Source organism: Anastrepha obliqua, chromosome 5 (assembly GCF_027943255.1).
Source record: "Anastrepha obliqua isolate idAnaObli1 chromosome 5, idAnaObli1_1.0, whole genome shotgun sequence".
NCBI lineage: Eukaryota > Metazoa > Arthropoda > Insecta > Diptera > Tephritidae > Anastrepha > Anastrepha obliqua.
Window position 1 is genome coordinate 108,004,649 of NC_072896.1, and position 26,658 is coordinate 108,031,306.

At 38.2% G+C, this 26,658-nt stretch overlaps 1 protein-coding gene across 1 annotated transcript; it reads right to left on the bottom strand.

Moving 5' to 3' along the window:
- Window positions 1–12,846: 12,846 nt before the first annotated feature.
- Window positions 12,847–20,285, bottom strand: LOC129248659 (troponin C). Its single transcript, XM_054888290.1, has 3 exons — window positions 20,109–20,285; window positions 13,461–13,878; window positions 12,847–13,174 (listed from the first exon to the last, which is right to left on the bottom strand). Exons 1-3 carry the CDS (start codon window positions 20,109–20,111, stop codon window positions 13,146–13,148), a joined length of 450 nt encoding a protein of 149 aa, XP_054744265.1. The 5' UTR covers window positions 20,112–20,285; the 3' UTR covers window positions 12,847–13,145.
- Between the last annotated feature and the right edge of the window lie 6,373 nt (window positions 20,286–26,658).

Consider the following 26,658-nt stretch of genomic DNA (forward strand, 5'->3'; position numbering starts at 1 on the left):
TAATATCGTTCAAATGACTGCCACGACTGGCTTTACAGTAGGCCATTCGATCAACCCAATTTTTAAGCACATTTTCGATTGTTTGGACTCTAATTTCATGAATGGCAACTTCGATTTCGTGTTTTAAAGCATCAATCGTCTCTGGATGGTTCGCATAGCATTTGTCCTTAACGGCTCCCCACAAAAAATAGTCCAACGGGCTTAAATCACAGCTCCGAGACGGCCAATTGATATCGAAATTTCGGCTGATTATTCGGTTTTCAAAAACGGTAGCCAAAAGTTCGAGTGTAATTTTGGCAGTGTGACAAGTTGCACCGTCCTGTTGAAACCAAATGTCGTCCATGTCATCCTCTTCAATTTTTGGAAACAAAAACTCATTGAGCATGTCACGGTAACGCTCGCCATTTACTGTAACCGCGGCTTCTCGCTCATTTTCGAAAAAAATGGCCCGATGATGCCGCCAGACCAAAAACCGCACCAAACAGTGACTCGTTGCGGATGCATTTGATTCTCTACAGTAACGTGTGGATTTTCTGAGCCCCAAATTCGACAATTTTGCTTATTGACATAGCCACCGATGTGAAAATCAGAAAAGAAGAAGAAGACTCACCAATTTGGAAATAGGTTTAAGTAAATTATGAACACATTTGACATGTCATTTGTGTTACCATTCTCAAAAAAATAGGTGGTTCAAAAAGCAAACGCTATAGATATGGCCCACCCTGTATTTCATGTCATACCACCATAGTCCTGAACATACCGATGAAAGCTCTTTAGCGAGTTGTTGTTGGTAAGCAGACCATATTGAAAATGAATTGTTTTCCTACAAATTTAACTTTTCCTCCACTTTTACTCAACATTTCTAGAGCTAGCAACCCAGTTTCTTGCTATGGGAGCCGATTTGTCAAGAGAGAACGAGAAAGCTGATTACTGAGCAAACCTTTTATCATTGAATCATGGGTTTGCTCATTATATTTCAGTGATAAAAGGTGAGTTCAAATGTTGACGTTTGATTCTGCTTAAAAATTTCAATTTTGTACCCTCAGTTGTGCGCAAAATTTTCAAAAAATTGCAGCTAAGTAAAGAAATCTGTATGTACATGTTGAACTGTATAAAAAGTGAATTGAAATGCTCACAAAATTTACCACTGCTATAGTGAAACTTCCGACCATCTTCAAATTTTTTGCCCAAGGCGGATATCAACAATCTATTGGACAAATCGAATGTAGGGCTGTCGCAACAAACAGCATCGCGTTGCATTTTAGAAGTTTGCAACGCTATGGACTGCTTCAGGTTCGTCCGCTGCTTACTTTTTGGACTTCCGTATAACTTTTTTTTCTTTTAATTAAGGACTATTAATAGTATATTATAAGCAATTGGCAACGGGAGGCTAATCACCTACTTAGTTGGAATACTTACTTCGCTTGTAGTAGCCAATACAAGTAGCTTCCGACGTACGATTGCTAAGACGCGTACGTTGGAAAAGCCTTGTAGAGCCCCTATGCTGCTGAAAGGAGTAATCAGCAGAAAGGAAAGATAAGAAATTTGTATTTTTATTTTTATTTGTTGTCTTTACTTTTCAGTAATAGGAAGAAACGTACGAATGGCGCAGCCGTTTGACAGCTACAATCGAATAACACAGTGATACGAAATTCGAAAAATTTGAATTTTTTTGCGAATGTGTATTGTAACGGGTGAGTTTTTAGCTATTATCTTTTTAAATAGTTGGTTTAAACAGCTGACGCACGTTCCGTGTTTTGTTTCACTGTCAAACATCTCCAGTTTGGTCTATAATTTAACCATGAATCGTCTTACAAACGAACAACGCTTGCAAATTATTGAATTTTATTATAAAAATGAGTGTTCTGTTAAGAAAGTTTATCGCGCGCTTCTTCCATTTTATGGTCAGTTTAATCGACCCACGAAGCGCTTATTCGAGCTATTGTGACTAAATTTAGAACCAAATTTACATTATTGGACATCAAACCACCAACACGCTTACGTAGAGTGCGAACTGAAGAAAATATCGCAGCTGTATCGGCCAGTGTTAATGATGACCATCAATTATTGATTCCACTCAACAACGTGGAAAATTTTGCGAAAGGATTTAGGCGTGAAACCTTTCAAAGTACAGCTGGTGCAAGAATTGAAACCGAACGACCTACCGCAACGCAGAATTTTTGGTGAATGGGCTCTTGGAAAGTTGGCCGAAGATCCACTTTTTTATCGAAAAATTGTGTTCAGCGAAGAAGTTCATTTTTGGATCAATGGATACGTAAATAAGCAGAATTGTCGATTTTGGAGTGAGGAGGTATCATTGGACCGTACTTCTTCAAAGATGCTGCGAAGCGTAACGTAACTGTGAGTGGTGAGCGCTACCGTGAAATGATATCCAACTTTTTTTTGTCCCAAATGCTAGAGCTTGACTTGCATGACATGTGGTTTCAGCAAGACGGTGCCACATGTCACACAGCACGCATAACAATGGACTTGTTGACGGGCGAGTTCGGTGAACATTTTATTTCACGTTCGGGACCTGTCAATTGGCCACCCAGATCGTGCGATATAACGCCTTTAGATTATTTTTTGTGGGGCTATGTTAAAGCTCATGTCTATTCAGACAAGCCTGCTTCAATTAACTCTTTGGAAGACAACATTAAAGCATTTATATGTGAGATACCGGCCGAAACATTGGAAAGAGTATGCCAAAATTGGACTAAGCGGATGGACCATTTGGAGCGCAGTCGCGGTCAAAATTTGCATGAAATAATCTTCAAACATTAAATTATATGGATTTAAATAAAAATGTCATGCATTTTTCTGAATTTTACGTGTGTTGTTTTTGAAAAACTTTCCTATAGCTCTTAAAAAATCACCCTTTATTTGCATCGCATTATAAAGTACGGATCCTGAAATGAAGAGTTATATATATATGCATATATATTAATTCCTATTGCCACGCGGGGAAGCATAGGGCGAAATGAATTTGTTAGCATCGCAAAGTTATTCTCTTCCAGTTGTCACCTAAGTCACTAAAATTATTACAGATTTACAAAAGTTATGCTCGAACAAACACTGGTACTTGATAACCTCCCGCCATTGTGAATAAATGATTTGGCGAAATGCCAGGCAAACATAAGACCTTCCACACAACCGCACATCCACAAACAAGTCTTCGGCAATGCATAGTCGTGTCAGTGTGCATGGCTTCTTTTTTCTTTAAATTTTTTTTTGTAACAAAGATAATTTGAACAAAATGAATTTTCTCTAGCACTCGACATCTTTACGTTTTGTATTTTGGCGTTTAAAATGCACTTCGTGTGGGAATTGATAGAGGATAATCATAGTCGGTGTAAGTTATTGTATGACATAACGTGTGTGGAAGGCCTAAATCAAGAGAACAGTTGCAAATTTACCGGAAGTACGCAGACGGCAGAAAAATCGTTGCATACTTGGTGGCGCAATTGAAATAAAGGTGATTACTTTGTCAGCTCAGTTGCAGATAGTTCGGCAAATTTACACCGATTTGGATAATTCAGGTGTCATATGAGAGGCCCTAAGTGTTGTTCAATAAGTAAATATTTGGATGGAGTGCCGTCGGCTAAAGATAAGACACCTTGTGAGTATTCAAGAGGTTACATACACATGGCCCACAAAGTCTGCGTTCACCCGAATAGCCTTCTTAAATTTATTAAAAACAAAATAGAATATTATGATTAAATTGAAATCTTTACAATTTGTTGTTTCACTACATTCCCAGCTTTTAAGGGCAAAAAAAAAAACAAGGTTACCCACTTCACTTTTTAGATAACGGGAAAATAATTTCAGCAGCATATAAAGGTGGTACCAAAAAGTCTGCGTTCAGCCTGTTTATTTTAATGATACCGTTAATTTATGATAATTTTCCTTGTTTATATTAATTTTTGATTGCGCATTATTTCGACTGAATGTTAACAAATGGAGATAATTAAAGAACATGGAAGGAAAGGGAAAAGAAATAAGCGTTTCTGAGAGGAAAATAATTATAAAAATGTTGAAAGATGGAAAAAGTTTCCGAAATATTTGAAAATCTATTGGGAGAACGTATTCCTCTATTCAGCGAGTTGTAACAAATTTTCGGCAAACTGGAATTTTTACATCTAAGCCCGGGTCAGGGCGTCCGAAAAAATTATCGACCCGGGAAGAGCGTTCTATAATCAACTTGGCAAAGGCTAAACCCCGGATTACATCCTCAAAATTAGTTGAAAACATAAATCAAACATTTAAAAAAAGTATTTGCGCTGAAACTGTTAGAAAAGTTCTACGTCAAGCTGGATACCATAATAGAGTCGCCCGGAGAAAGCCTTTCATTTCTCTTGTGAACAGACGTAACGCATTCAGTTTGCTAATGAGTACATAAATAAGCCTCCCGAGTTCTGAAAAAAAAGTAATATTTTCAGACGAAAGTAAATTTTGTATATTCGGAATAAAGGGCCGTCAAATTGTTTGGCGAAAATCTGGAACTGCTCTTAAAAAGCAAAATCTTGTTGGCACGGTTAAGCACGGAGGTGGCAGGGTTATGGTTTGGGGCTGCATGGCGGCAAATGGGGTGAGTCAGTTAGAATTTATTGATTCGACGATGGATAAATGGGGATACTTGAACATACTAAATCGGGATTTAAAGCAAAGTGCAGAAAATCTCGGCTTATCAGGAACATTTTGGTTTCAACAAGATAACGACCCGAAGCACACAGCCGAGATCGTTAAGCTTTGGCTCTTGTACAACGCCTAAAAACAGCTTAAAACACCGCCACAGTCCCCAGATCTTAACCTAATCGAGCATCTGTGGGATCTATTGGAAAAAAGAATTCGACAGCAAGTGATTACTAGTAAAGAGGTTTTGCGGAGTGTCATGCAGGCAGAATGGAGGAAGATAACAGCAGAGGAAACAGAGAAGCTAGTAAGTTCAATGCCAAATAGGCTGTGTGAAGTCCTGAAGCAACGTGGATATCCAACTAAATATTAGATTTAATTTTTGCATATAGCATATCATGTTTTTGTATTAGACTTTAAGACTAAACGCAGACTTTATGGTCGCTTTATTTACTTGTTACAACCATTAATTACCGTTATCTAAAAACTTATGTGAGGAATCTTGAAATTTATTTTTGTTTTTGAAACTTAAACATATAATAAACATATAAATATATACAAATTTATAAAAATTATAAAATCAGGTTGTGTGTTTCATTCACCAAAAAGTTATTGTAGGGTGAACGCAGTGCATGTGTACGTCCTGAATTTTCAAACAATCGATTTTTTTTACAGATTATTATTCTTTACAGTATTTCTGTGGAAGTCCATTGTAAAAATTCCTCGTAGATACAAAGTTATGGCAGAAAATATAACTGCGCGAGTTACATATACAAACAGTTACATCGATTTCAAAGCCAATGTACCTGATAAATTCGAAAAATTCTTAAATAAAATTGACAATAGCAGTAACCAAATATCAATTTCTGGCACATGTCGCAATCCATAGAATTTCCAGAGAATAAACAATTTTTTAATAAAAAACAGAATCAGCAATTTTTATTTAGCCAATGTAATTTAGCAAGTACGAAAAACAGAATATACCGAGTAAGCAAATATGTAAGATTTGATTAAACTTGAAGTAAAATAATAAAGTCAGTCTGTTTCTCGATCACGACTTGATCAGTTTAATTTTTGTATTAATTTTTTAGATGGCTGGGGCACATGTACCGAATGCCCAAATGGAGAGCTGCCAATATAGCGTTCCATAGACAACCAATTGGACGGAGATGTCGAGGGAGACCAAACAAACGCTGGGTAGATGAGGTCACAGCCGACCTGCAGAAAATGGGTATCACAAACTGGAAAGGAGTAGTAGAGAATCGATCGGAGTGGAGAACCGTAGTTGTGGAAGCAATGGTCTGCACAAGACTGTAATGCTAATGATGATGATGATGATTAATTTTTTAAAAATAACTAAATTTTATTTAGTTATAAAATTCGCGCGCGACGAGAGTTTGATGCGCACAGGTAGTTGTCCTTTGCTTGAGGCAGCTGGCCGTTACTCATACAGTTTTTAATATTTTTGATGCGGTTTTTTTAAATATTCGAAAGTGTTTTCTCTATGGTCTGTCGAATCGGATTTTTGATATTTTTATTAAAAAATTTTGTAATCACAATTAAAGTGACATTTATGACGTACAATAAAACGCATACTTTTTTTTAATCGATTCCGTTGTTTTTTGTGCCAAATGAAAGCTTTTATCAATAGCTCATCATCTCGTCTCTGATAACACAATTGCATAACTCACTACTATTTTTTTTTAAACCGTTTTTTTTTTATTCCAAAAAATGTATCCCTAGAACAAATTCATGGTAAAAACAGCACTACGGCCACAAAATTTTTGAAGAAATCTCACCAGTTCTTGAAATTTCTATATCTTTATAAGCCATACTCGTATAATGGTATTTTCAGACGGAAAAGAGACCTGTGAAGGCAATATCCGCCCAGGTCTCGTTGCCACTTTAGTGAACGAAAAAAAGGCCCAAATGTTTGGAAAATTAGTACTAGCCGATCGAAAAATTAAATTGTGGCAAATAGTAGAAGAGTTGCAGGTTATCCGGTGACAGAATTAGGTGTTAACTTTAAAGTTTATCCCAAAACGCTGAGCGTATGAACGAGGAAGGGTCCGCATTTGCTTCTTTATTCGTGCGGGTTATTTAGTCACGATGTCGAAGTGGACGGGTGAACAACGAGCGTTCGCCTTGGTTTTGTTTCACTTTACAATATTCAACTTTTCCTTGATAATGCAAGTGACAATTTGATTCGTTCATGGATGCGAAAACGCAGCAATTTGGGTGGGAAACAGGACACGGATGGGGCCCAACCGGACATCAAGAACAAAACAAATAATTGAACTTGTCGCTACACGTTTTTTGACGAGGATTCAGTCCATGTACAAGAGGGTGGCTGCCCTGGAACTTTCAAAACCTATTCTGCATGAAATATTGAGAGTCTTAGGCTTCACTTCTTTAAAATTCAAATCATGCGAGCCTAACGAATGCAATTTGCGTAAAAATTTGTACGAGACATTATTCTAGCGATCGTATGGGAAATTTACGGTATTTTGGAGTGAAGAAGCCCATTTAAATGAAAGTGAAAATAAGCAAATTTGCCAAACGGTTCCAACTCGTTTCACATGCCCCCTATGCTGCAGACTTGGCTTCCTCGTATGCCTCGAACTACTATTTGCTCTCCAATTTGAAGAAATGGCTAGCGAGAAAAAAATTGTATTCAAACGAGTAGGTGATTGCAGAAACAAATGGCTATTTTTCAGACTTGGACAAATCCTATTATTCGGAAGGGATCAACAAACTAGAACAGCATTGGACGAAGTGTATAAGCCTAAAAGGAGACTATGAGCCAATTTACACGCTGACTTTCACCCTGGATATTTCGCCATATTCTTTGAAAGATGTATTCGAAAAACTTTCTGTTTTACACTAGAATTTTTTGGTTGCGGCTTTCCTTGCGTGTTTTTGACATTTCAGCGGACAGTTTTCTATGGTCATTCATTCTTGATATTTTCTTAAAAGTAGCTCAACCAATTCTTTTGTCTGCATTTTAGAAGCGAAGTGCGAGCCCAAAATGCACGTGAATAAAAATACGAAAATGTGAATACAAAGAAAGCGGAATGGTAAAAAAGCCCTTCGATTTCGCTGACCGTGCGTGCATGCCTACCCCTTTGATTTTTTATACTTTTTGCCACTAAGATTTACACGCATGACTTTCGACCCATGGGTGGACTTTGAACATTTGAAATGCTTTACGCACAATGTCAATTTTTCATCATCCTCCTCCTCACCTTGGATGGAAAGTCATCGTGTAAATGGGCTCTATGTCGAAAACTAAAAAAAGGTTTAGCCCAAACAATTACATAGTTTTTATTATTCCACCGACTTTTCATACGGCTGTCCTAGGCTTCGATTGCAATTATTGAAATGCAGTGAATTTGCGCACTGGTTCATGGACCATTTTTTATCCCCGCTTTGTTTTATCGATCGCAAAGGAGAATGCCGAAACTTTTCATTTCGATGCGCATTCCCCTGAAAGGTATCCCCATACCAGAATAGAAAACAGAAAATCATATTTTTTGATCATTATTAGGTGACGCCCTCTGCTCTAACTAGGGGTTAGAGGATCTCATAAATTCTATGACAAATGTTACAATGCATACGGCGAGAACAAATTCGCAGAAAAAAGTTCCGTTTGCTTTTGTTCGTATGAATTGTCTACTCATAAATTGTACTCAGTTTCGTCGCAAATTTCGCTTGTTAGCAATGGAGTGGAGAGCTAAGGAAAATCGCATTACAGTGATTGCATTACAGAAGTGGGGTAAAAGTGTAAGTGAGATTCGTTTACCGCACGGTTAATCATTTTTCCCAAACGTCAGAAGTGACAGACAGAAAAAGAAGTGGTCGTCCTTGCGTGGTTCGAACCAGTGCACCCATAAAAGGCGTTCGAGGAAGAATTCGCAGAAATCCCCTTAGAAAGCAGAAAATCATGTCCAGGGAAACGAATGTATCGATCCATTTCAAGACTATTTGGAGATGATTTCCACATGAAAGTTTGCCGCCGCTCAACTGGTCAGCTTTTGATAACGCGCTTCAAGAAAATTAGACTCGACAGGCACGCGGTCAACGGCCATGAAAATATTATTTTTTACAGATGAGAAAATGTTCACTGTTGAAGAAGTTTTTAATAAGTAAAACGACAAAATCTATGCTAAAACTTCTAAAGACGCAAAAAATGTTGTTCCAAGGGTTCAGCGTGACCACCAACCATCCTCCGTAATTGTTTGGTGGGGAGTGTCTTGTAAAGGCAATACATCTCTTTATTTCTGCGAAAAAGGAGTTCAGACCGTGCAAAAGTGAACCAGGAGGAGTTGAGTAGTACTCTCTTCAATGGAGAGTCTTGGATCTTCTAGCCAGATTCCGCAACAACCCATAAGGCAAAGTCCACCCAACCGCAGCTAAAAAACAATATTCATAGCAGCAGAAGATTGGCCGTCTGGAAGTCCAGATCTGAACCCAATGAACTACAGTTTGAGGTCAGAATTGAATTAAAATAAATTTCACAGTACGCCAAATCCTGGAGAAAACCAATGAAAAACAACTCGATACGCACCACCTCTTCGTCGCGTTCAAAACCGCCTTTGATAGCTCGGATAGAAATCACCTCTATGCCGCTATGTCTGAGTTTGGTATCCCCGCAAAACTAATACGGTTGTGTAAGATGACGTTGCGCGCTACCACAAGCGCCGTCAGAATTGGAAGTAACCTCCCCGAGCCGTTCGATACCAAGCGAGGTTTCAGACAAGGCGATTCTCTATCTTGTGACTTTTTCAACCTCTTGCTGAAAAAAATCTTTCGCGCTGCCGAGCTGAACTGCACTGGTACTATCTTTCATAAGAGTACCATGCTACTAGCATACCTTCTGCTCAAATACGAGACGGTATCAATAAAACGGTCCGCGGATGACATATGGCAAAAATAAATTTTTTGTTTTTTGGTAGGACTGTTATAAGCTTACATGGCAAATTTCAGCGTGATATGTCACATAGTTTGTTTTCTGTGCTACTGTAAACAAGTCAAGCTCGAGTGTGTTCTTCGAATTTAACGATGGAAATTCAAGTTGAACAAAGAATTTGTTTGAAATTTTGTTATTCCAACAAAATTTCGGCTTCAGACGCATTGAAAATGTTGCAGACAACCTATGGGGACTCTGCTCTATCGCGTGCACGTGTTTTCCAGTGGTACAAATCGTTCAAAGAGGGCCGTTCATCGGTTGAAAACTTGCCTCATGAACATCGTCCAGCAACATCAGTAAACGACGAAAACATCGGAAAAGTAAAGGAAATTGTGCTTGAAAATCGCACAAATCGCAAAATCGGTTAACGCTGAATATTATTTAGACGTTTTAAAGCGTTTGCGCGAGAACATTCGTCTTAAGAGGAAGGAATTGTGGGACAACAAGTCATGGTTCTTGCATCACGATAATGCACCAGCTCACGCATCACGTCTTGTTCGCGATTATTTGAACAAAAATAATGTTAATATCGTTCCGCAAGCACCGTATTCGCCTGATATGGCTCCATGTGACTTTTTCCTGTTTCCCAAGCTCAAGTTGCCGCTCCGTGGAAAACATTTTGAGACAATTGAAGTCATAAAAGAGAATTCGAAGAACACACTCGAGCTTGACTTGTTTACAGTAGCACAGAAAACAAACTATGTGAACAAACTAGGTCTATTAATTAGTTCGTGCGGTTTTACAACAGATGGCGTAACTTGATTATTATTCCATCGATCCACATTTCCAAACATTCATTGGAGAGCTACTGTCGTAAGGCACAAACGTCAGTATAAGTTTTTTATTTGAAGCGTAAACAACAATATTTTTACCACACTTGAAAATGTCGAATTTCGTGCCAAATAATGTGTTTTTGCGGGGAATTCTTCTTCATTATTTTAATATGAAGAAAAAAGCAGCCGAAAGTCATCGTATCTTGGTGGAAGTTTATGGTGAGCATGCTCTAGCTGAGCGAACGTGCCAGAAGTGGTTTGCACGCTTTAAAAGTGGTGATTTTGGCTTGGAAGACGAAGAACGCGAGGGTGCGCCGCCAAAGTTCATGGATACCGAATTGGAGGAATTGCTCGATCAAGATCCGGCTCAAACGCAAGAAGAGGTTGCAAAAACTTTGGGAGTTGATCAATCAACCATTTCCAAACGTTTAAAAGCCATGGGAATGATCCGAAAGGTAGGCCATTGGGTGCCGTATGAATTGAAGCCAAGAGACGTTGAACGCCGTTTTATGGCATGCGAACAACTGCTTCAACGGCACAAAAGAAAGGGTTTTTTGCATCGAATTGTGACTGGCGATGAAAAGTGAGTCCATTACGACAATCCAAAACGTCGGGCAACGTATGGATACCCTGGCCATGCTTCAACATCGACGTCGGCGCAGAATATTCATGGCCTGAAGGTTATGCTGTGTATCTGGTGGGACCAGCTGGGTGTTGTGTATTATGAGCTACTGAAACCGAATGAAACGATTACGGGGGATATCTACCGACGACAATTGATGCGTTTGAGCCGAGCACTGCGAGAAAAACGGCCGCAATACGCCGATAGACACGACAAAGTTATTTTGCAACATGACAATGCTCGGCCACATGTTGCACAAGTGGTCAAAACATACTTAGAAACGCTCAAATGGGATGTCCTACCCCACCCGCCGTATAGTCCAGACCTTGCGCCATCCGATTACTATCTCTTCCGATCGATGCAACATGGCCTGGCTGACCAGCACTTCCGTAATTACGATGAAGTCAAAAAATGGATCGATTCGTGGATTGCGGCAAAACCGACCGAATTTTTCACAAAGGGAATCCGTGAATTGCCAGAAAGATGGGAAAAAGTAGTAGTAAGCGATGGACAATACTTTGAATATTAAATTTGTAACCATTTTACGTCAATAAAGTTTCAAATTTCGAAAAAAACCGCACGAACTTATTCATAGTCCTATTATCACTCTGAAATTTGCCATGTAAGCTTATAACAGTCCTACCAAAAAACAAAAAACTTATTTTTGCCATATGTCATCCGCGGACCGTTTTATTGATACCGTCTCGTTCATATTTGAACAGAAGTATGCCGACCAACCGCGCTGTATGCTCGGCATACTCCAGTTTAAAGAGAGAGGCGAGCAATGTGTGTCTTACGGTGAATGAGGGTAAAACAAGGTACACAAAATGTCAACACACAGGAACTTTTCGTGTCTTGGACAATATGTCAGTGTTGACAACCAACAATTCAAAGTTGTGAAGGACTTTGTCTACCTTGGGAACAGTATTAATAACCGAAATGACGACAGCCTGGAGATCAAACGGAGAATAACTCTTGCCAATAGGTGATACTTAAGGTTCAGTGGGCAAATGAGAAGTAGAGCTCTTTCTCGAAGGACTAAACTGGCACTCTACAAAACGCTCATCATTCCCGTCCTAATATATAATATGGCGCAGAAGCATGGGCGATGTCAACAGCGGATGAGGGATTGGGAGCCTTCGAGAGAAAATTTTTACGGTGGAACAGCGAGTTGTATGAGCTATATAGGGACATGGACATAGTTGAGCGTTTAAAAATACAGTGGCTATGCTGGCTTGGCCATGTCGCCCGTATGAAAACAGACGCTCCAGCAAGGCGAATTTATGACACGGTACCCCAAAAAGGAAGGTGTGGAAGAGGAAGATCACATCTCCGTTGGAAAAACCAAGTCCTGCAGGACCTGTCTTCACTCGAGATTTCCAACTGGCACCAACGAGTGCAGGACAAAAACAACTGGCGCGCCATTTTGGATTCTGCCAAAACCGACACACGGTTGTAGCGCCACATAAGCAAGTAAGTAAGACGATTTAAAATGAAAATATTTTTTTTTTTAAATATTTACGTGATTAAATAAAACTAATTTCATTAAAAATAAATATAATAATTTCATATCTATAACGGACTTCACTTGTAACAGAAGCAGAAGAACTAACTATATTAGCTGCCTTAGGCCGAAAACTTTTCAGCTGGCCTCGTACGTCTGGCACAAAATTCATAGCTAGTCGATGCATGTAACATCAGGAAGTGATTTCACTGCCATATTTTTATTTTTCATAAACAATTTTGTAGTGATCGCAAGTATATAAAATTTTCTCACCATAATAATTCTCATCCACCAGCCACCTGTCGCTGCGGAATGGCCGAGGCAAATATTGAAATAAACCAGAACACAAGTTTTTGGATCATTTTATTATGTAAAACCTAGCTAACGAGCGTTATATTTTATGTATTCCGAATAAATTTAATTAATATCATTTTAATACACACATTTTGTAAAACAACGACAACAACAAAACCATCAAAATCGATCCATAACTTTTTGTGTATTATTGCAGATGTCTGCCTCTGTTTCCCTCATCTACGAGGAGGAGTATTTCAAATTTATTTCAGTTGCACGATGTGTATGTATGTATGCATGTATGTGCGTACGTGTATGTATGTATGTAGGTACTTGTAGGTGTAACAAAAATTAATCTCCAGTCATCATCTCCATGAATTCTGCAAAACAAATTAGTATGAAGAAAACAAATATTTGATTAATCGGCAACAACAAAAACTAACATAGAACAAAAACAACAACAATCAAAAAATAATATTGTAATAAACACATTAGCGCTAAGACATCAAAATTGGCAGCAGCTGCAAATACTTGTAGCTAGAAAATTCCACTTTCCGTAGATACTTGAATGATTAGCCAATAAATATTTAATTATCTTTTGAGAATTTCCATATGTCGACCAATTTATTAACTACATAAAATGCGTTTAACGACTCCACGACTCACCATCGAAATCTACAGTGCCCGAACCGTCTGTGTCGATTTCCGCAATAATACCATCCAAATCACTTGAGGAGAGTTTATCATCTAAAGCCGCGAGAATTTCCTTTAATGTGGATGTGGTGATGTAACCGTTGCCCTCACGATCGTACAAGCGGAAGGCTTCTTTCAATTCCTTTTGTATGGCTTCGGTGTCCTCCTCTTCGAGGAAATGCGCCGCAATATTGCAGAATCCATCGAAGTTCACTTTGCCAGTGTCCTCGGGATCGTTTTCATCGACCAGATCTTGTAATTCGCTCTCCTCGAACATTTGACCCATACTATTGAGGATGGTTTTGAGGCGGAGTGTCTCAATGAAACCGGTTTTTTGGGTGTCGAACATTTGGAATGCCTTACGCATGATGTTCATATTCTCATCATCCTCCTGCGAATAAAGAAAGTAAGCGGGTGAAAAAATTTGTTGAAGGAAATTTGTAAATATTCACATGAAAAGAAATTTTTGTTTTAGACGGCCATCGAGTGACTGTCATTCGGTTGGTCGCATTTCGAAGTTTATTGTTGGGATGAAGTATGAGATGATGAAATAAGTTTTTTGAATAGCGGTTAACCTACAGCAGATCGTAGTAGCAAACCTCTGTGTGTATTTCTGTGATGAAACAGCTTTTAATAAAAAAATCATGCTACTTTCGAAGGTAGCATAAAATTATAAAAAAATCTCACTTTATAAGACAACATCGGGACGCATACCAAAAATTTGAGAAGAAGCTCAGCCTAATAAAGGACGGTATATATGTATATATACCTATATAATTGGCGCGTACACCCTTTTTGGGTGTTTGTCCGAGCTCCTCCTACTATTGGTGGTGTGTGTCTTGATGCTGTTCCACAAATGGAGGGATCTACAGTTTCAAACCGACTCCGAACGGCAAATATTTTTATGAGGAGCTTTTTCATGGCAGAAATACACTCGGAGGTTTGCCATTACCTGCCGAGGGGCGACCGCTATTAGAAAAATGTTTTTCTTAATTTTTTTTTTTTTTTTGGTGTTTCACCGAGATTCGAACCAACGTTCTCTCTGTGAATTCCGAATGGTAATCACGCACCAAACCATTCGGCTACGACGGCCGCCGGACGGTATACATCTATGTATATCTACGGACCTTTGACAAATCAACTTGAGTGACTTTAAGAGGTCAATGAATTCTGATTTCAGAAAAATTTAGTGCTTTATTAAATTTTTATTACCTTTAAGCTGCGGCAATAAATGATTAATTGAATAAAGATTTTCACAAAAGCAAGGCGCATTCATTAAAGCTGGTGGCACAAAAACAACAATGTTTTTTACGTTTGATTATCAAAACAAAGTATTGGCAAAGTAGAGAACAAAGTATGAATTCGTCTTGTTTTATCCTGGGCTGATAGCCACATGGACACGGTATAAAAATCAGCTGACTTACCGATACCACCTTTACTAGATTCACCTTGGACAAAAGCAAGCTTTAGTAAAATCGGCAGCAGCGGCCCTTCTATTAGTACTTCGACGATAATAATAATCTTAACGGCAAGCAACATTATCATTAAACAAAATAAAAAAGGATAATGACTACCGTGAAACAATAAAACAAAGAAACAGTTTTTTCTAATAGAGGTCGCCTCACGGCAGGCAATGGCAAACCTCCGAGTGTATTTCTGCCATGAAAAGGAGGAGCTCGGCCAAACACCCAAAAAAACACCCTATATATATATAGAAGAAGATTTTATTGCTCTGCTGATTCGCGATAGGCGAGTTTCTGCTAAGCTTCAGCTAGCTGTATGGAATAAACAATCGTTAACCCCTTATTGATGCTTCTCACCCCGAAACACGCGACTAATCCAGCGAGTATTCTGCCAAAAGTGTGGAAAAAATGGAAAAATTGCACCTAAAACGCTCTAAAATCAAGGTTATGTTAACTGATCCTTTGGATTATCGTTCTGTAATGCGTTGTGAGCCCCTTCAGCCCGGCTAAGCTGTTAACAAATCAGATTATCTGGATTGGGTTCCACTTACAGTGTATAGGGTTTGCTTCAAAAATCGAAGTATGATCCAAAACTCCCTCTCACAAACAGTTGGATAGAAAAACGATTAGCCCGGGCACAGAAGAATATTGATTGCAATTGGACTAGGTAATACTTACGGATAAGTGTACTTTTATCTAAGAAAATTTCATAAAAGAGATTGGGCACAAAGAGGTGTAAGACTGGTTCACAGAGTTCATGGGCACGGCTGCCTCTCCGTCAAAGTATTCGGTAGTTTGACAACCTTCACTTGGCTGAAGCTTTGGGACTTCGACTTCAAATGAATGCTAAAATTTTATGAAAAATAAATTGCTGAAAAGTGGCTCTATCGATATAATGTTAGGTAATGCTATAAAGGATTGCTGAAGAGTGTCGAGCAAATCTATGATGGGAATGCTGACAACTAGACATTGCGGGAAGCCCACGATGCGGAATGCCACGTTGCACGTAGCAGGGACTTGAAAGTGTGAAAAGAGGACAATGGCCGCTGTGTTATGAATTAGCCTCCGAATAACCCAGACATCCGTCCAAACAAAAATGGGTTAGCATTAAGGTAGTAGTCTGGTAACTTATTTTGAAAATTTCGAATTTCGGTTTTTTACATATTTTGAAAGTGCGATATATTGGTAATATACTGTACAAATTTTAGACCGAAATTCGAAATATTGACGAAATTATAGCACATACATGAGAGCGGCTCGTACTTGCGTGGCTCAATTGCTAAAACTTTAAACGCGTTTTTCTCAAAACAACGTTTTTCCGGATGGCCGTCGTGAAAACAAATTTTCTATCTAACGGATTGAGCTGAAATTTAGATATGTTTTTCTACACATCAATAGTTCTGGCGGGTAGTAGATTTAATTTATTTCGTCCCTAACTTTCCATTTTTTGGTCCGATTTCCACTTTAAAAAAAGGCAATTTTCTTACGAAGTCCGCCATTTTGTTATTTTTTGTCAAAATCATTTGATCTTACTACCCGCCAGAACGACAAGCACACTGATTAATAAGCAATTTGGTTTTTCTGTTTCAAATGACCACAAGTGACGAAATCACGCCGGCCGGCCACTGTACCTCTTTTTTTTTGCCGCTTGCTGCAGTGTACAAAAATAGTATCAAAACATTAAAAAAAAAAAAAAAATTGTTTACACCTTCTGATACCTTTAATAACATATCAGAAAATCAAACCGAATTTTATTTTTCCTTTCAAAAAACGTCCCAAACATGGCCTCAAAAAACGTATAAGTTACCAGACTATTACCTTAAGGGGTTATATACCTTGTGTTTTTCAAAAAAATCAAAATAAATTTTATTTCTTTATCGTAAAGTACAATCCCTTGAGAACATTTTCCAAAAATTTCATAGAGATCTGAGCAATAGATCGAAAGTTACAGCGTTTTAAATTGTGCGTCGTCACGTCCTGAGCGTACGGCCTCATGCGGCGCTTGAAACTTTAAACGCGATTATCTCAAAAACGTGTTTTTCCAAAAATGCTTTTGCGGTGGACGCGATTGCAAAAAAAGTATTCAACCGATTTTTATAATTTTTTTTTTAAATTGTTCGTAATTGATGTCGCCTCTTAGTGAACGATCAACTTTTTATGTATAAATTTTTATTTTGCAGATATGAATTTTTTAATGCCAATTTTAGGACTGTAGAAGTGGAGTTTTTTAAAAACATGTTCCTATTTTCACAAAAATCAAAATATTTAATATATTGATCGTTCACTAAGAAGATATAACCCTATACTAATGAAATCTTTTCGATTTTTTGGTTTCAGTTGACTTGGTGGACTTGAATCGCGTCCACCGCAAGCCTCTTCCAAAAAAAGGGTCTTGGGGGAAAACGCCATAACTCCGCCATTTTTAAATATTTTTACACAAACAAAGCCTTTTTTTTTCTTTAAACATTGTAATATCCAATAATAAAAACTTTTATACAATAAAATTATTGCTACATATCTTTAAAAAAACCCAACTTTCGCTAATTTCACCGGACCACAAGGTATATAACCCCTTAATAAAGCTAAAGGCGTGGAGTAAAGAAAATAAGGATTACTCAGCAATTCATTTTAACCATTAAATAGATTTGGAGGATCCTGGATAAAAACACCCGGAGCATTGGTCGAAAGTTGCTCTAGAAGATGGCAGATCATAATTGATAGCGTTGGCGACTGAAAACTTTTTGCATATTAAATGTATAACGAAATTTTAATTAAAATATGTGTAAATAAAAAAATTGAAAGTGATATAAATATGCGCTTTTTTACTGGGTAGCAAACCGTATATTTTTCATGAAGAGACTGTGGAACTTAGATCCAAATAATTTTTGAATTTAACTGCTGCTGTTTTGGCTGATCCGGATAAAAAGTTAGTATATTAAATTTAAAATTAAGGAATTGAAAGGGTTCAAGGTAAGTTAATCCGCGGATATTGTCGATTTAAATATCATACATCTGGTGAAGTTTATTAGTAGCTTGAAGCGGCTAATTACGAACGTAAATTAGCTACCATCGGTGTCGTCGTAAGTGCATGGCAATCATCCTCTAATCTCAATATTTGTCAAAGTGGGCCCCTCGCAAGGCCACCCATTTAACCTAACCTAACTTAAGTTAATTCGCTTCGCACTCCAATCGATACAGTTTGAAGGGCCACTTTCCTCTTACAGTTCACGCTGTATGAATTGATTTTAATTTTTATGTAATTAAAGACACTTGAACGCTGAAAAATAACGCAGTCTTTTAAGCTTGTTTAAAAGTAATTAGTGGTTCCATTGATTGCTCTGAACTTCTCTGATTAGTCTTAAGAAACCCATAAAAGCTCTTCGTTTTCAAAATCGATTTTATCTGCATTTGCCCACAGCTAAATTGAAGCACTTTTTTAGTGTAATAAAATTTGAAAAAAATTAAATCTTGATTTCTCATCTCCAAAATCGGCTATTCACGCTCGGTACTGTTAGTTTATATGTATTACAATTTTAAGGGAGTTGTTATTTGTATACATAGGGTGTTTTTTTAGCTGCATGAGAAGGATCAATATTGGGAACTATAGTTTGATAGCTGAGAATGGCAAACTGTGTTGACATTTCTGTTCAGTAAGATTTGGCAAGTCATCATGAGTCGTTTAACGCCACAACAATGCTTCAAAATTGAGGAAATTTCTTTGAAAAAAAAAGAAAACAAAATAAATAAATGAATCTGTTCGCGAAGTTTATAGATCGAATTGTTAAAGAAGAAACCGAAATGTCGATTCGTCGTCATTCTCAACTTGTTGGCCTTTGTCCTTCGACTATATGGAAAATTTTTGTAATAGCCTTGGCTAACGTACATATAAATTACAGCTCATGTAATAATTGAAGCCAAATGACCATAGTTTGTGTCGAGTTTTTGCTGGTTGGGCTCATTTAGATTTATTGCTCAGATTTTTTGAAAAAAGTAGGCATAAATTTTACTAATCGAATGGACTACTCGTAGCCACGGCAGACATATGCCGGATATTATATTGAAAAAAAATTACACGAAATTATCTCATAGATTATAACAAAAAAATGCATTCCAAAACAAAATTTTTGTTTTTTATTATCAGTTTAAGTTCTCAAGCTCTTAAAAAACACCCGTTATAATAAAATCTCAAAAAACCAAAAATTGATTTCTCGTCTCCAAAATCGTCTGGTCTGTACTGTTAGTTTATATTGCCCATTTAGAGGACTTTTTATTTACACAGACATTAAAAAATAAATAAATGATTGGGGCAAACACTTTTTGTTAGGTGTTTGGCCGAGCTCCTCCTCGTATTTGTGGTGTGCGTCTTGCTGCTGCTCCACAAATGGAAGAACCTACACTTCTAAACCAACTCTGAATGGCAAATGCCATTTTTTTATGACGAGCTTTTTCATGGCGGAAATACAAACGGATGTTTGCCATTGCCTACCGAGGGGCGGCGGCTATTAAGAAAAAACTTTTCATACATCCGTTTTAAGTAAAATTGTACGAGTATATCTCTAGTAAGTAAGATATGCCATATCATAGACTGAATAAATCGAAATGATATTTCCCTGTTGTCCAAAGTATGGGTCTTCAAATTCACTTCTTGGGTGTGAAAAGTGAAAATTTTCGATTTTGTTTCTTTGAAATAGCGATCTTCCATCAGCATCAGCATCAGCAGGGAAAGGCAAAGGGTCTGCCGTAAAAAAACAAATTCTCATAAAATTTATCTGCTTTAAGAGTATCATAAAACTCTAAGGGCCTTTACTTTTCGCTTGAAATCTCAACGCGCATCATAAATTAGAAGAGCAGCCACTCGTACAATTTGGAGCTTTATTTGCCGTTATGCAACAATTTAATGCAGTTAGCTAGGAAGCGAATTTTCTTAAATGTTTTTACAAAGTAAAGTTAAAGTAAGCGGCCGCTAGTCCCTTATTTTAAATTTGAAAAATTGTTCAAAAGAGATTTCGAAAACTTAATTTTCAAATGACTTCATATCATCATATCATATTTCCGTTTCATATATATATGCATGTATGTATGTATGTATGCGTCTCAGCTTATCACTTATGCAATTTTATTTTCTCAATTCAATGCACATTTTCCACATTTTTATTACCATTTTGTTAAGTTGGTTTGATCAACGTCGAGAAAAAATTAATAGAAATTGAACACTTCAACACCCTTTAGGGAATGGCCAATGGTTTAACTAAACCACACACACACACACTCGTCGTCTCTTGGTCTCGGCTTATCGCGTCGGCGATCACCACTTTCGCACTTCCACGGTGGTTGAGATTCGTTGATAAACTAAAACACTAAATGTGCAAAATCAATATTTATAACATTGTGCATGTGTATGTGTGTTTGGATGTGTCCAAGTGAATATGCGAGTAAATGAGTGTGTATATGTATTTTTACTAGTACCTACTCATACGCCCCATTGACCAGTATATAATGGGAAAATTCATATACTCGCAAAGTACACCTAGTAAACTATCCAATGAGCCAACCAACCAGCCAACAAATCTACCCATTCGTCCATCCATCCATCCTTCCGACCACCACAAACACTTGCGGCCACAACGGGGCATTGCTAATGCTTGCATACATACATACACACATACACACATGTATGCATGCACCCACATGCGCATATGTTATTCCTATGCATACACATACAACTCGTCTATTCATACTCGAAGGTACTTCAAGCAACACCACCAATATGGCCTCAACGCCCTGTCTGTCATTCCACCGACACTCATTTGCCAGCAGCAGTTCATCGCCAGCGCCATACGCACTGACATGCCCCCACCACCCTTGCCAACTTTTGTCCAATCCACCTAGTCACCTACAATACCTAGCTATCTGCCCACTTAGTCACCGATCGCTTCCAATCCCCCAATCCATATTCAGAGGCACTGTATCTAACAGCGGATCATTCATTTTTGAGTGTGAATATTTGGCTGCCCAAAATTTTTAGTGTCTATGCGTTTATGTGCTATGGTTCTTTTTTGTTGTATTTGTAGTTGGCTTTTCCTTTTCTCTTGCTGTATTTCAGTTACATACATACATACATACAAAAATATGTATATATTTAATTTGATTTTTCGTTTTGTATCTAAGTTGTGTGCATTGGAATTTTTTGCGGCTACTGTTCATCATCAAATTTTCATTTTTGTTTTTTTTGCACTCCGGCCACGCTTCACATTCATGTTTGTTTTGTTGTTTTTGCGAATGCTCGTCTGCTCCACAGCGCTGGTGGTTGGCGTGGTATTGGTGCTGGTCGATTGTGTGTATGCGAGTGCCATTAACGTAATCTTTTTGGAGATCAAAAATAATTTTTTTAGCCACCCTCAAGTGGGTACGTAATATATTTTTATTCCCACACAGAATTTCTCTATTAATCAGATATGTATGTATGTATGTATGTATATTTGTGGAGCTGATCATTAGATAATGTAATAATTCAGCGCTCTTATTTGCGAGGGCGGCTGTGCGCGTGCGGAAGTGATTGTTCGATTAGGAATTTTGTAAAGAACAAGAGATAAATATTTCAGTTATGTCTCCCATGAGTTGACAATGTGTGCCAATGAGCACTGATTGTGTATTGGCATGTTGGGACATCATGATTCAAAGTTCAAGATCATTGATGCGAATTCGCGAATTTTTTATATAAATATTTTTTCTACGAAAAAGTCAATATGAAAGTCATTGAATGTCAAGAAGGAGGCGCAGAGCAGATATGGATTGTCAGCAGAGTATTTTCCTTGATTACACGTCATCGCTCATAAAAGATTTGTGATGAAGCTTCATTGCCGAGTGTTAATGATTGGAACATCATCTATTTCCTTTTAAATCCGATTATATTTTCATACTGACAGAGATATTTCGTGATAAAAAAAGTGACTAAAGCTCAGATCGTATGCCCGCAGTATGAAATGCTTTGCGTTAAAAGCAATAATGTGGTTAAAGGACAACGGTGTGGCGGAAACTGATGGACTCTCTGCGAAAATATGCATTATATGGCAGCCCCCCTGAGATATATTTAGTAGTTTGGAGAGAACGATATCCATTATTTTCTCGATAGATGCCTGTAGGGACCGATATCTCGTAAAGTATCGATCAGACAATTTAAAGTTTATGCTCATTGTCAACATGATATCACAACATAAGGGTGGTTAGAGAGTATTTTTGTTCTTAAAAGGAGACTAGCCGTTTTGAAAATGCAATATGGTGGTAACGCAAGATATTGGTTGACGGATGCCCGGTGGAATTCGTCGAAAGCTTCTGCTATCTTGTCTGCATTTTCACGGCAGATAGTGGAGGAGATGAAGATGTCAACTGCAGGCTAAACAAAGCAAGGGCGGCTTTCGGGCGAATGCATACAGTATGGGGGAGTTCGCAAATCTCCAGGCGCACTAAACTACGAATACTCGGCTCATACGTGAAGTCCGTATTGTTGTACGGTAGTGAAACATGGCTGGTCTCTAACACCATCACACAGAGGCTACAATCCTTCATAAACAAATGCCTCCGCATCATCTGCAGAATATTCTGGTCAAATACCATCAGTAACGACGCACTGTGGAGATTAGCGAACGAGAAACCCATCCTTAGGCAAATCAAACGCCGAAAGTGGCGATGTATAGGTCAAACATTCAGAAAACCTGATAGCATCACGAGAATGGCACTGAACTGGAACCCACAAGGGAGCAGAGGTCGCGGTCGACCAAAAAACACTTGGAGAATGTCGATGCTGCGCGAACTAGCAGATGCCGACATCTCATGGGACGGTGCAAACAGCACAGAACCGTGTACGATGGAAGAGTCTTGTCGAGGCCCTATGCTCCCGAGAGGAGTGAACAAGAAAAAAAATATTCAAAATCTAATTAATCAAATTAAAGCATTCTTTTTTTTAACATTTTTCGATCAATACAAATTTGCTGCCAAATTTTGAAAATTGAAAAAGACGAATCTATTACGGACACGCACACCAGAAGTGGGAAGAGGAGGTCGGTCAAACACCTAAAAGGGGCTTAAGCGCCAATTAGAGATAAATAGATAGAATCTCTTACTAGAGATTTCCACCAAACTACCGATGCGTATTGGTCGTATAACCGTCTTATAAAGGGTGATCAGTTTAGAGGCATCGGATTTTAAAGTGAAATGAACGAAACTTCAAATTGATTGGACAATTTTTATATTTTTTGTGTAGAATCATTGTCCTTTATTTTTTAAAGATACTCGCTTTCAAATGTTGGTCGCAACTGCGCCGTATTCGGCAATCCGTAAACACCAATTTTGAATGACTCGCGACTCGCTGGAGGACTTCGGTTGGTATTTCGTGAATAACTTTAGTAATATTGGCTTCCAATGACTCAATTGAATTTGCACAAACCCACAAATAAAAGTCCAAAGCTGTGATATCACACGATCCTCGTGGTCAATCCACTAGTCCGAGACGAGAGAAAAATTGCTCACCGAAACGACGACGCAGTAAATCCATTGTTCCAGTGTTTCACGGGTTGTCTGACAAGTAGCGCCGTCCGCCGTTTTGTTGGAACCAAATGTTGTGGAGATCACAGGCTTCAATTTCCGGCATTAAGGTTGTTTATCATGGCGCGATAACGTTCGCCATTCACTGCTACATTGGCGCCAGCCTCGCCTTTGAAGAAATATGTGCCGATGATTCCTCCAACCCATAGGTCACACCAAACGATTGTTTTCAATGGATGTAATGGCTTTCCTTGAATGGCTTCGAGTTGCTCTTCAGCACAAATACGACAATTTTGTTTATTGACGTAGCCATTGTGCCAAAAATGGGTCTCATCGCTGATCGCCTTAAGTTGCCCTGAGCGCGCGATGAACACTCTTCACAGAGCGCCAATTTTCGTAATACAATTGTACGAATTGTAAACATTGTTGAGGCGTAAGTTTTTCCATGATGAAATTTCAATGAATAAATAAAAAATAACTTTTCTGTAATGTCGAATGCATACTTTTTCGTGATGGTATCGATCTCGGAGGGATTCTAAAATATTCAGTTGATGGGGTCTGCAAATACAAATACAAATATCCATGTGAATGCAGGAATGCATGTAGTACATATATACATATGCATGTATGCGATCGGCTCGGTTGGTCACTATTGGCTAGTGACAGCTGATCAGGGAACGCTGGGCATACGTACTAATGAGCATTTGTATGTGTGTATGTATGTTTGTGAATGAAATATGTTCTTCACACGCTGCTTCGAAATTCATAATACCTACATATCAGATATACATACACATACATGCATACATAAATATATGTGTGTGTATCAACAGCACTGCGGAAGGCATTGAATATGGAAAGCCCGCCGGTTGTGGGGCCATGACGGTGCTGGTCGGTGTTGCTGTGCGCGACGGTCTTTTGGCAAATAATGCAAATACTTTTAACTTACTATAATCAACTAAAAATACGAACGTTTGCGCACAACAAAATATAGTGGTTTTTCAAAAAATAACAACAAAAGATATACATACATAAAATAAAATTAAAAAAGGAAAAAAAAAAAACGACAATAAAAACATGTACTCGTAAAGAGATAAGTTAAAAATATTCCGAAAAAAATAAAAATAAAAATATTTTGAAATCTAAATAAACTTTTTGTATTGCAAATTGTCAGCTGAGCAGCATAATTACCCACCCACAAGTACTTGCACACATCTCTACATACATACATGTACATACCGTACACACGCACACCTTCATATGTTCTCATTCAAAGAAATGTTTATTATTAAAATTTTCCTTTGGTACAGCAAAGGTGCGAAGAAGGTACAGCCAGTTGTTGACGGTGCTATGCTGCGTGCAAACACTCCACCCGCTTCCTGCGCTCGCGCTGACTTTCGTTCCACCTGCTCCTTGCTGACTTTCCAAAGTTGGCCGCAGGAAAAGCGGCGCGAAATTAAACGAAATGAAGCGATCGAAATAGACAAGCGAAAATTGAAAAAGTACAGTGCATATGGTCTCATGCACACACATACCCACACACATGCACTTGTGTACATCCACATGCAGGTAGTTATGTGTGCGTATTTATTGTTGCAATTGTTGCTTATTCTGTGGTCACTAATGATGACGTTTGATGATGTACCAACTGGCAATCAATTTCGCCGGCATCGAATCGAATTTGTTGCTTACGGCTCGGTTGTCGTTTTTGTTGTCTCTGCTACGCCACTTGTACTCAAAAATGTTCAAGTGTGCATATGTCTGTTTTTCGACAAATATGATTTTTTTCAATACTTATTGTATACCCATACATATGTACATACATACATACATTTTATAGTAAGTACACAGTTCTTATTTTAAATATGTTTTATTTTCCGTGAAATCAACTATTTTAATTAGCAAATATTTTCCACCATAGAAATGTGGTATTTGCGCCAGAGCTAATGTGCCACATAATGAGCGCGTTTTTGAAAGTCGAAACTAATATTTATGTTCTTATTGACTCAACAAAGAAAAAAAAACAAAAACCAATTATAATGCCTTAAAATAAAATTCGCTGAGTAGTTCTTAACAGTATGCGTTAAAATAAATTAGTGATGAAAATTTTCCACAAATTGCATATGAATTATAGATTTGTAAATAAAACAATGCATATGGGATGTTCCACCTTAAACGGCTCGTATCTATAGCGAAAAAACAAACAAAAATAGAAGATCTGTTGTCAAAAACATCATTCTGACAATCATTTTAACGCCGGAAGTTCTTTTCTGGAAAAATAAGCATTCTTCGACTCCAAACTTAGCTGGAAACTGAACATTGACGAACGGATAAGGAAAGCACAAATTGCTCTGTATGTCTGTAAGCGTATGCTTGGAAGAAGATGGGGTCTTCAACCTAAGTGTACTTAACGGGTAATCAGATTGGGGGTACTTTTTGCCAATAGTGTTTTTTGACAGATCACGCGTGACTACTGTCAAGCTAATTACATAATTTTTTCGAGTATTCATTGACATTTCATCATTGAAAGACTTACGCCTTAACAATGTTTACAAATCGTACAAATGTATTACGAAAATCGACGCCCTGTGAAAAGTGTTCATCGCGCGCTCAGGCCAACTGATAGATAGACCTATTTTTGGCTTACTGACTACGTCAATAAACAAAATTGTCGTATTTGTGCTGAAGAGCAACTCGAAGCCATACAAGAACAGCCATTACATCCATTGAAAACAATCGTTTGGTGTGACCTACATATGTGCTGGAGGAATCATCGGCCCATATTTCTTCAAAGACGAAGCTGGCGCCAATGTAACAGTGAATGGCGAACGTTATCGCGCCAAGATAAACAACCTTAATGCCGGAAATTGAAGCCTGTGATCTCCACAACATTTGGTTCCAACAAAACGGCGGACGGCGCTACTTGTCAGAAAACCCGTGAAACACTGGAACAATGGATTTACTGCGTCGTCGTATCGGTGAGCAATTTTTCTCTCGTCTCGGAACAGTGGATTGGCCACCAAGATCGTCTTATATTGCACCTTTGAATTTTATTTTATGGGTTTATGCAAATTCGATTGAGTTATTGGAAGCCAATATTACTAAAGTTACACACGAGATATCGACCGAAGTCCTTCCGCGAGTTGAGAGTCATTCGAAATTGGTGT